Source organism: Chanodichthys erythropterus, chromosome 8 (genome assembly GCF_024489055.1).
Source record: "Chanodichthys erythropterus isolate Z2021 chromosome 8, ASM2448905v1, whole genome shotgun sequence".
NCBI lineage: Eukaryota > Metazoa > Chordata > Actinopteri > Cypriniformes > Xenocyprididae > Chanodichthys > Chanodichthys erythropterus.
Window position 1 is genome coordinate 33,007,921 of NC_090228.1, and position 12,342 is coordinate 33,020,262.

At 37.0% G+C, this 12,342-nt stretch overlaps 1 protein-coding gene across 1 annotated transcript; it reads left to right on the plus strand.

The window, feature by feature from the left end:
- The first annotated feature begins 7,674 nt into the window (after window positions 1-7,674).
- On the plus strand, window positions 7,675-8,337 carry LOC137025157 (single-pass membrane and coiled-coil domain-containing protein 3-like). Its single transcript, XM_067393190.1, has one exon. The coding sequence runs from the start codon at window positions 7,675-7,677 to the stop codon at window positions 8,335-8,337; it is 663 nt and encodes a 220-aa protein (XP_067249291.1).
- The last annotated feature ends 4,005 nt before the right edge of the window (window positions 8,338-12,342 follow it).

A 12,342-nucleotide genomic window follows, 5' to 3' on the forward strand; every position in this document is an offset into this window, starting at 1 on the left:
CCTTGTCATAATGGGAGTTCTGTACGCAGAACGTCATATCACCTAGTGAACAACATATTGATGCCATGAACTACATAAACAATTTATTTATGCATTTTATTTATTTATTTTATTTATGATTAAAACACCAAATCGGAAAAATAGAACTACTGTTTGAAGGAGGATCCATTTTCAGAAATATGTCCTTAGGGTGAAAATGGAATACTGGAAAGCCTTTAGATGACTTTAGAAAATCTAAAGTAAAACCAAGTAAAATCGTAGCAAATGCTCTTTGTGTTAGCCACACAGAAAAACCGGCCTACTAGCCTCCAATGGTCTTTATAGGTAACACAATCAGTGGTGTGAAAACTGGGGGTGTTACGTCTCGGTAGACCCCACCTCCTTACAAACCCCTGAGGAAAAGGATTGAACACCGGAATATTTAAAGAATAAAACTATGTCGGCTTTTCAAAATAAAAATAAGATAAAAAACAAAACAACAACAAAAAAACAATGCATAGCTTCATCCGTCTATAAATAGATGCATTACAATTTTTAATAATTATAAAACCCTGTACATCTATTATTTACCTAGAAAGTTTACTGTTTTTTGTTCAAAGGATGAGATTTAACAAAAATCTTTAAAATAATACATCCAATTTGTCTATTGTATTTAGGGAAGCTTATAAAAAGTTATTTTATTGATTCTCCTTTTCCTGGGGGACAAAGGATATTTTTGTATAGATATAAGTAGACATCAGTAGACCTTGCGTCTGCAACTTTCATGTTAACAAACATTAAAACACATTCTAACAGACATACTGGCTGCATCACAGCAGGTAATTGATAAGAGAAACTAGGCTTCTGATGCTCATCCCTGCTGAGGTCTCAATCTAAAAATGCAAACATGAAAATGCAGACATCTTGCTTCCTCAGCATGATTTAAGATAAGAGAGAGCCCTGTACTGCTTCTCTACAGAGTCAATATTTTAGATGAAACAACACTTGATTTTCACTCCAAGGTGTGAAATTTGCTTGGGTGACTTTCACCCCACAATCAAAGGAAAAACATGGTCACCATCAGCTCCCAACAGACTGAAAGGAGCCAGATACCCGGGTTTCACCAAAATGTCATAAAAATGCCAAATCTGGGCTGAGATACAACCTCCATAAATTTACCCATATATCTAACTATAAATCCAACTCACCCTATATCTCATTGACACTCTTGACCTGCCAATCAGGGGACAACAGGCATAAATTCAGCCATAAAAAACAACCATTGACAACCACTGACCTGCCAATCAAGGCTCACAGCCCTCATAAAACATATTTGACATCCACTGTCCAACCAGCTTGACTGACAACACACAGAAATTTGGGTCATAAATTGAGCCATAAATTAGGGTAATAAATCATCATTCTGACACAGTGTATATGATACTCTACTACCTAGAAAAAGGGTGTGATTTGTTCTTGACATTAAAAGATCACTGCTAGTTTACTGGAAAAAGGATGTGAGACGATGACTCAAGACCTCACAGGGCTGAAAATAACCAGTTATTAACCATTTGTGAGAGAAGATAAATATTTAAAGATTTTTGGTAATAATTTATATTGAAGCTCCCTTTGTTAAGGGTTTATAAAGGTGTTTGTTAATTAGTCATAAGTCATTATATAAATTTTATAATTAGTACATGTTAGTTATATGTTATAAATCATTAATAATGCAGTTATAACTGCATGAATAAAAAGGGCGACTTTAATGCAATACCTGCCAAATAGAGAGCCGTTTTTAACTCACATGTTATAAATGCTTAATAAATGTATTTATTAACATATTTAACTCAAAACCAGATTTCTGGTTTATTTTATGATGCATCAAAAATTGACTATCATAATTAAACTGAAGGGTGTTGTGCTTGTGGTTTTCTTATTAATATCTCATGACTGTCACTTTTACTATGTTGCTTACCAGAAATTTCTGTCTTACCCATGATACTCTCCAATAAGGTCATGATGCCTATCCACAGCAGTGTATAAAAACTGATTTATTGTTTATCAAGATGAAATTTAAACTTTATTTTGAAATAAAAAAAAGACAATAACCATAACTTGATGAGATATTAATAATGAAAAATTTAATTCCAGTATTAGTTAACTGTGAACACTTGTGATCCATTTATTCATGAGTTATAAACATTAATAACCTGTGAAAGTGAACCTTAATATAGGGTGAACACTTGTGAACCATTTATTCATGAGTTATAAACATTAATAACCTGTGAAAGTGAACCTTAATATAGGGTGAACACTTGTGAACCATTTATTAATGAGTTATAAACATTATAAATAAAGACATAATTCACATGTTTCCACTTTACATTAAAAGGGGCCGAGTCCAACAACAAATGTCTAACTAATCAGCATCAGGGGGCATATGACGGTCGAGGAGAGAGAACAAGGGAGATTTGAAAATATACCCAGTAAAATCAATGTAATATATTTTTGTTCAATAATATTTTTTCTTTTGTATTTTGAGAGAATTTCATGATATTACTATTTATGCAATAATTATGATACATTTTTCCCATTTATTTTTTTTCTAATATTTTTTCGCTATTTTTTAATTAATGCAGTATTTCAGGTTAAAATAGAGTCTAGGTGTCACGAAATGGCAAAGAGACAAACAGGTAAGATCCAAGTGTAGCTTTAATGGGGTAATCCGATAAACATAATCCAGGAAACAGACAAGGGTCAAAATCCACAGATCAGTCCATACAAAACAAAGAAAAACAAACAGAGAATCCAGTGACAATAAACGAAAGCCGGTGACATGAAATGAAACCAAAATAACAAAAGCAGAAACAAACCAAGTATAAATAGACAGAAACTAATGAGCAAACACAAAACAGCTGGGTGCAATGAAATGAGGATAATGAGTCCGGGAAGTGAGTTCTGGGAAATAAAGTCTAAGTGTACAAAACAAGAGTCTGGGTTGGAGTGCCCTCTAGTGGCTGATTAGGCCACTCCCACTAGTGATCATGACACTAGGCCTTTAAAATAATTTCTTTGAAGGTAGATTAACGCCATCTGTTGAAAGTATGGAAAGAAAAATGTGTAATACCATGGTGTAACCAATAGATACTTGTACAGCTCTCTATAGCAGTGGTCACCAGCCTTTTTAAGCCCAAGATCCCTGACCTCAACCTTTTTGAAAGACAAGATCTACTTGATAGAAAAAGACAGCCCAGATTGTATTTAGTATTTTTTTCGTGGTCAATGTAGATTCTGAGTTATTTATTTATTTTTACAAGCAAATTGGCCGATTCTGATACTGGTTGCAGATATTTATTATTAATATTATAATAAACAAAAATACATAGCCATTTCAAATTAGAGGGAACCACTGCTTTTTAATCACAATCCAAACAAAGATGCTACGCACGTTGCATACCACTCATACTACATAAACTGAGCCACAGTCATTTTTAAATCACATGATGAGAAATAATCACAGTCTACCAAACAATGACAAAAATGCAGGAAGAATGACAAGACAGGAATTTGCCAAATACGGAGGAGAACTTGGGGGCGTTTCCAGTTAGGATGACTTCACTAGGGAGGTCCCCAATTTATCTTTAAATACCTGGGAGAACAAGAGTTACATTAGATGCTGCTTCACAACCACCTGAAGTGTGTCTCCGATCCAGAAGCCTTGCTGATATCGCCTTTGATTGAAAAACTTTGGGTTTTATACTATACTTCATAATATTCGATAAATATTTCTACAGCTGCAGAAATAAACTGTAACTGTTAAATTATTGCCATAACAAAATTTGCCTCCTGTGGCATTAATTTAAGATTAGAAGAAAGAACAGACCACGAAGGAGTCTTCTGCACCAGACCGTAAGTATTTTAAAATGCTTATAATTTCTACACTTCTTGACTCCAACACGTCACATATTGATGCTTATTCAGGACCTTTTGGCATCACTTTTTAACGGGGTACTCCACTGCTTTCAGTGAGATACTTGGCATCAGTACAGACACTATGGGCACGGGAATTTCATTACATCAGCTTTGATTGTGAAATGGCATTGTCTCTCGTGATCAATTGTGTCAAACTCAGCTGTATTTTTCGTTGAAGGGTTAGTTCACCCAAAAATGTAAATTCTGTCATTTATTACTCACCCTCATGCCGTTCCACACCCGTAAGACCTTTATTAATCTTCCGAACACAAATCAAGATATTTTTGATGAAATCCGATGGCTCAGTGAGGCCTGCATAGGGAGCAATGACATTTCCTCTCTCAAGATCCATTAATGTACTAAAAACATATTTAAATCAGTTCATGTGAGTACAGTGGTTCAATATTAATATTATAAAGCCACGAGAATATTTTTGTGCTTTTGTGTTTTTCCTTTCATTTAATAGGTTTACATTTGGACAGAATCTTGGTATAAATGAGAACTGTAGGCCTATCGTTACAATTGCTGGTTAGGAGCATAAACTCGCACGATGAGGAGTATAGAAGTATAACTTTCTTTAATATATCCACAAGGAGATTAATCCACAAACAGGTACAACGGGGAGACAACCAAACAATACATGAATGATACCGGACAATACTAGACAGGAAACACAGGGCTTATATACACAGGAACACAAGGGGGTGATGTGAATAGCATTTAATAAATATTTTTTCATCAGGTTAGATTCTGATTATTAATCACTCAAACACCTTTATCTGAACCGTCGGTCCCGCACATCTGTCATGTTTGTAGTTTTTTAATACTTTTTATTCGTATTTGTAGTACTAATCAAATCCTCATCCTCAGCGCAATGTGTTATGGGCAATATTAGCCGATAGAGTGTGCACGGATCTGCACTTCAGATTCTAACCAGAAAAAGTAAACCATCTGGGTATCTTTGGAATACTCATTTCAACATACTATGATTTAGATCATACTAATTCTATTTTCGAATACTATTTAGGATGGATAGTATGCAAATTGGGACGCAGCGTAAGACTAAATCAAAAATGCCTGTCAAAATGAACACTGCTTGTAATTTAGAAGTGGGGTTAGCACTGCTTGTGTGGTGTTAACCCCTCATTGTGGTGCCAAAGTTGTACAGTGTGAAGCAATGCGGTGTTAGAATGTTAGATGCTTACCAACAGACAACCAATCGTGTGCCTTATATTTGCCTGCTTTAGACAGTCACAGAAACACTGCGCGTTGTAAACAGCAAATTCAGCATTTGAGAGGGAAAATGTCAAATGCTGATAGAAAACGCGACAATTTGAGTGAAGAAGAGACCGTTTCATTCTTATCTTTATAGTCTGGAATGTCCGTTCAGTATAAACTCTATAGTACAGTCGACAATACGAGGATGCGCAATACTAAAGCTATGTAAAGCTATTTACTTTGATATCATCATGTGACAGTCCTAAAAGAACTGAATATTCAAACGAATAACGAAACAAACCCTGAAAGCAGTAGACACAGACAGGATAGATGAATGCCTCTGTTTCCACTCTTCTGCAGTGACAGAGGACTCCATTTCCAAGCTAACATTAGCTAGTGTTAACATTAGTTAACACTAACATTAGTTTCTCTCCTAGGGAATTGCGTTCAGTCTCTTGTGTGTCACGTCACTTATAATGGCATCCGTTAATATCTCATTTCTATGCGCCATTTCTATACTCCAAGCATACGAGTTATAACAAGAGGAAAGTGTACTTACATTGCTGTCGATACTTGAAATTTGCTTGAAGTTACGGGATGTGTATTGTGCAGTGCTGTTGTTGATTCATTGTATAATTGACATGTGCAGGGCCGGCGATTGCTATAGGCGAACTAGGCGGTTGCCTAGGGCGACAAATATGTTTGGGGCGCAGGCGCCCTCTAGGGTCGCCGTTACGTTACGTTAGGCAAGTGCGCAGTTGATGAAGAAAATGAAGCGGTCTAATAAACCCTCCGGTGCACAGGGACGAAAACGGAGAAAGGTAAAAGGAAAACACAGTATAGAGGTAAATCTTCTCATCTCAGCCATTAAGATGTTAAATGAAATAAATTTGCTTAGTATTGTGCATCATCACCTTGAACTAGTGGTTAAACGGATCGTTGTTGATCCGTGATCCGTTCAGGACGCATGTGATTCACGGATCATTTGCAAGTTTCACCGCAATAGAGTGAACAGGTTATAATTTGAACGTGTTTTGTCTTGCTATTTCACACATTAAATAGATATAAAACCATTCCAGCGCTAGAAGAGGAAAAAGAGGATTTAATTCGGTATCGCACGCAGCGCTGTTATCGGTACGCGCAGACGCGCATACAAGGCTCGCGCACACAGAGAGCGAGAAAGAGAGAGAGGCGCGTTTCAGATAGCTCTTAAACCCTAAATAAATTTCTCTTTCACGTCCTCAATGCACTCGGATGGTCACGTACACGCATTATGTCAGTCAAAATAATAAAATAATAAAGTATTCTCGAAAACACATTCGGTTATGTCTTAATTGAACGAGGTGAGAATTCGGAATCGGATGTGTATCTATCGGATGTGCTCGTGCATGGAGTCTTACTCTTAAAGTGACAGCAACCTAAAAATACCTGCTGTTGTCTGTCATGTAAATCAAACAACAAAACACAGCTTTAACAAAGATTAATCTATATTACATTACATTTACACAGTGAACAGTTTCATTTTATATTTAATTATTACATTTCTGTACACGAAAATTAATACTACAGTTAGAACTCATATTTTATTTGTAACTTTATGTTGTATTTATCTATGCTTGTAATTGGTGTACAGTATTTGTCCTTTTTACAGTCTGTTCACTTGCTTTTAATAATGTATTAGTTAGGCTTGTAGTTTCTGCTGTGGTATCAGAGTAGTTAAAGTGGGCTAAGTAATAAATGCAAAGTTAAGTTACCCCCCCCCCCCAACCCCTAATTATTATTTTTTTTTTGCTGATCCGAAAAATGATCCGATCCGTGACTTCATAACCGTGATGTGATCCGAACCGTGAGTTTTGTGATCCGTTGAACCACTACCTTGAACGTTTCATTGCTGTCACTAAGCTATCACTAGCTAGCTAGTTACTTTGCTAGTTTGCTACGTATTACTAGCTAGGGCTAGGGCAATCTCGCCTAGGGCAACCAAAGGGCAACCACAGGGCTAGAGCCGGCCCTGGACGTGTGATTGAATCCAATGCGATTTCAAACAAATATAAGGACATACCATGGTATTCCAAACAAATCAAATAAAGTACGTTGCTTTAGTAACTTTCCACCATTGAAAATCTGTATCGGCTTGGCGTCTTTGATTACCATGCTCCTGCATAACGTGCTTCTATCTACCAACAGCATAGACAATGATGCAATCAACAGGTGTCACTAATATTCACTTCCGCTGGCTGTAATTAAAGGGCCATACTCCTAATTTGGCTCCTGCATCACTGTTTTGGGCTTATGCTTGCTCATATATCTATGGAGTTTGATCATATGCACGAGAGAGTGAGGAACAGCTGCAGTTCACTTAACAGCCACCGGTGTCACTAATAATAAGGGTTTTCTAATTCTTACAAACAGTACCTTTAACTTAATGTTTATTAATCACTTACACAAATGCCTATTATACTTAAAAATTATTTCTGTTTCTTAAGGATCCTAATATAAAGAAAAATGTGGAGTGACCTCTTCTACCCTGATAATCCTAAGAGAAGGGAGGAGCTCATCCGCAAAAGTCAAGAGTTTAAAGATCTGATGAAGAGCAACTTCTATGCCACCAACCAACTAATTGATGTTATGAACGAGCAGTTGAGCTGCTCCTTCCAACATATCGAGATGAACGAGGCTGCTTCTCTCCAGGAGAACTGTAATGTGATGATTGACTGCATGCAAAAGATCCAAGAAGTGGTAGAGAAGATTGACAAGGAGCTGAAGGAGAAGCTGGAACCCACCCTGTATGAGAAACTGCTAAACCTGTCTCTGTTTCCAGAAGACTTTAAACTGGTTTCAAAAGTTGTTGAAGGAGTTTGTGGTGTTGCAACTGTGGGATCTACTACTTTAGGTGGTCTTTTGATTGATAAAGGAGTAATTCTGGCAAAAATAACAAATAAGTTTGTTAAAATTGTGGTAGGGACATTAGCCAGTCTCGGGTTGGCAGTGGTGTTTTTGGGGATTGACATGATAGTTGAGGCCATTCTTGGGAGCATTGAGCGTGATAACCTTGAGAAGGCCCCGAAAGAGTATGACGACGCTTTGAATGAATTCGAACCAGCGTCTTTAGAATATCAGTATAACATTACCTATGCCAAAGTCAAAATTGAGGGAATAAATAAATAAGAAATGCAAGTTTAAACTGTTTTCTTTTTCCTGCCTGAAATGTTTGCTGGAATTAAAAAACTAATAACAGAAATTCAGAAAGGTCAAAGTGACATTTTGAAAAAATATGTAGAAAAAGAAAGAATCTAGTGAGAAATGAATCAAAGTTCTCCTGCTATTAAAGGGTCATAAAACCATGAGTGATTGTCCACTTCTTCCCATAATGCAAATATGATGTCAAAATATACCTGAAACAGGTGCTGCCATCTCTCGCTGATCAGAGTGTGTGCAGTGGTGATCGCAGTAAAATCAACAAAAATAAATAAAATAAAATGAAATACAAAAATGCATGTATGTCCTTGTCCGTCATTACCGAGTCAATAAAAATCACATTGAACTACAGGCTTGAGTTGTTATAAATGCTCTGGAGTCTGAGGTATCGCTGGCAATACCACCTCGGTTTTTTTTCTTACCAGTGTGAAAGAGACTCAAAATACTCTGTCAATGTTGCACATACAATTAAGAGTTATACACCATTTTAATCTGTGAAATATCTTCTTTTATTTGTGTACACTCAGTGTAAAAACAAAATGTTGTGCTTTTTGCAAAATAAAGAAAACTAACATGATGCGTGATCTGTCGTCTTCCTCTGAACGAAGTCCAATCTGATAGTTCTCAGAAAGTGAACTGTAACTTAGTGAATACTAATCACAAAAAAATTCGACTTATGTCTAAAGAAACATTGAAATGTCAGGTTTTAAATCGTGTAAGTAAAATCAAAAACAAAAATTCTCTGTTTATGTAATCTGTATGGAAAGAGATCCATGTCAGAAGTCTGTGATTCAGCTCATTATCCGTTAATGCGGCCACACCCACGGAGCCAGCGCTATTCAGATACAAATACTGAGGCAATACATGTATACATCGTCGCAATCGTGTATTTATTATCTTCAAAAGTGTCTATCTGCATGTTATAGCCATGATTATAGCGATCTCTGGAAGCATCTGTTAGTTCCTGGAATGTCAAATGGTATGCCTGTTCTTCACTGAGACATTTATGAACTCCGGCTGCAAGTATGAATTGAAAACACAATAAATATTGAATAAATATTACTCCTTTGTATAGAAAATTGACATACATATGAAAATCCATCAATATTTCGCCAAATGTGCATGCTTTTAAGCATATTGAGAAATTACGTTCAATATAAGTTTTTAAGAGTAAAACAGGTCAAAATGTGAAGCTTGAGTCTTAAATCTTTTTAATGATGTATATTTTTTCAACTGCACATTAACATTAATTTTCAGGCTATATAAAATAACAAATATAGTAGCCTATATGAAATGCCATAGAGGTAGGAATGTTCAGACGCTTTGCATCACAGAAATACATTATATTTTAAAGTATATTAAAATAGAAAAACATTATTTGGTTAGAGATTTGAGACTTCTTTTAAAAACATTAGTAATGCGTCCAATCTTTTGACTGGTAGTGTAATTTAACATAGGCCTATACAAAATTTTCTTCACATGGTGTGCAATAATACGTGCATGCGCGAGATCACAAAAATAATGTTTTTTGTCCAGAGTGGACATTAATCCTGTTATCAGCATTATCACAGAGAGTTTTTTCACATAGTCTACCTGACTTAAAGAGCTCATTATGCGCCTCATTATGCAGGTCATTATGCTGATCTTTTGTCTTCTCAGCTGTGAATCACAGCATTATTCATCAAGATTCAGTGAGTGTGATGAATGGGAACAGATCTACCCATTACTGTCGGACTTGTCATTCCTTTGTCAACTGTAAACTGTGAGAGAAACTTCTCCACAATGAGCAGGGTGAGGATAGAGGGCATGATACTATGACTGAATTTGCAGAGATGTTTGCCAACCATTGTATTACCCAAAGAACTGCATAATCATCTTAACTAAAAGTAGAGAACAAACTGTGCTCCAAATGCATTTTGATCTTTCTTTCATATTTGTAATTGTAGTTATTTTCAGATCAACTCCTTCGTAACAGACGGCTTGAGGGTCTCCATCAATGGGCCAAAGCCAGAAGAATTCAATTACAAATAGGCTTAAGGACTGTTTTTAACAATGTCCACCCAGCACTGCTCCTGGAGATCTGCCTACCAGTAAAGCTCAGCTGCAGCCCTGATCAAACACAACTGAAGCAGCTCATTGAGATCTTCAGGAGCACTTGAACTGCTGGAGCAGGGCCGGAATGGGACTCTGGAGGTAGACAGACCTCAGGGAACAGGGCACCCCTGGTCTACACAAGATGAGAATCATCAACATTTAAAACATGTTATAGCACATGCATACAACCATTTAAATCCTTTCTCTTTTGTAGGCACAGGTTGATGAGAAGTGAGGTCACAAAGGGGCACAAAATCGCTTTCACAGACCTTCTCCGGGTCTGTTTCTGGCTGGTGGAATGATCTGCCTGTCTTTAGCCATTTTCAAACTGTGACTTCACACAGCACTTACATACTGTTGTTCTCACATTGATTTGATTGATTCTACTATTCTCATTTGTAAGTCGCTTTGGAGAAAAGCATCTGCTAAATGACTAAATGTAAATGTCATATTTTAAAATGAAGTGTGGGAAGGACAAGCTGCCTTCATGAAGCTCAATCTTTTTAGTTATCACAGGTAAAAAAATTAAATAAACTTACAGTATATCCTCAGTCTTCTATATTATCAATTTTGGTGGTTTAGTGAAAACCTTACAGCAAAATCACCAGAGTTAAAATCCAGGTGTTATGATGTTTTAGAGTTAAGAAGAGTCTGACCTCACTAACACATACGGTACATGCTGCGCGCTTAAATCAGCTGAAACGGTTCACAGTGACGCCATTTTATTTGACTCGCCATGCGGAGCGTTGAAGATTTTTAACAGGAAACATACAGAATGTGTTTTTTAAATTCTACAATATGTAATTTATAACCTCATATTGTTTTACAGAGATATTTATTGACGTGCACAAAACTCACAGAAACAATTTTCTTCGGCTTGGTGTGCGGAGCTGATAAGGCGGCTACTTTTATTAACAAGAGAGGTGCAGAAAGTGATTTATTTCATGAAGAAAAAATGGCTCATCTTACCCCACTTTCCCCTATGGCCCATCAACAGATACTCGCGGCCTACAGCCAATCAATAGATATTTGTCTGCCCTATGGCCCATCTGTTACGGTATGCTGGTGCAGAGATGAGGCAGATACGGATTTCCACAATAATAGATGCTTTTTAATAAACAAAGGTAAGGAACGCCAGACATACACATTAACAAAACAGAGAACGGACAAGGAGTGCAGGGAGTGAGTGCATTATAAAGGGAGTGCAGATGATAGAGTCCAGGTGCAGGTGATCTGTGATGATGAGGAGCTGACGAGGGAAGTGAGTGCAGGTGATGAAACAGGAGGATCATGGGAAATGGAGTCCAGGAAGACAAGGGATCTGTGACACCATCATCAACAGATAAATACATACATTGTGCGTCCATACCCACTAATTGCCCATCAGTTTACTTTGGACAATGTATGCTAAAAGTTTGTTTGTTTAGGAATGTATCTGCTTCACGATCGCCGTCACCAGCACCGCACACAGGGGCACACAGGTGTCGTTCAGTTCTCAGTGCGATCGAGAACCATACTGAGTAAGAGCACAAATGTAATATTTTACAGATGTAATAGTGTTTACATCATATATGTTCTTCTATGACATAAAACTGCTGTCTTTGTTATGCATGGCTATAGTGATTGTGTTATCGGTATGCTCACAATTTTTTTTTTTTTTTTTTTTTACAGATGTGACAATGAACATTTCCAAGCAAGCAACAGGCAGTCCACTCTGTCAAGGAAAACAGAGACTGATGTTGACATGTTTCCACAGACTGGAAACTGGACCACAACTGAGCTCTGCTGACTCACATTCTCCCATGAATCTATTCAAACTCTTTTTTCCAGAAAGTGCTGTGTCAACTCTGTGCCGTAACACCAATGTGCAGGCTGCCAAAG

Excerpts from the sequence above, each read along its gene's own strand:
- LOC137025157 (XM_067393190.1), top strand. The coding sequence starts at position 7,675 with ATGTGGAGTGACCTCTTCTACCCTGATAATCCTAAGAGAAGGGAGGAG.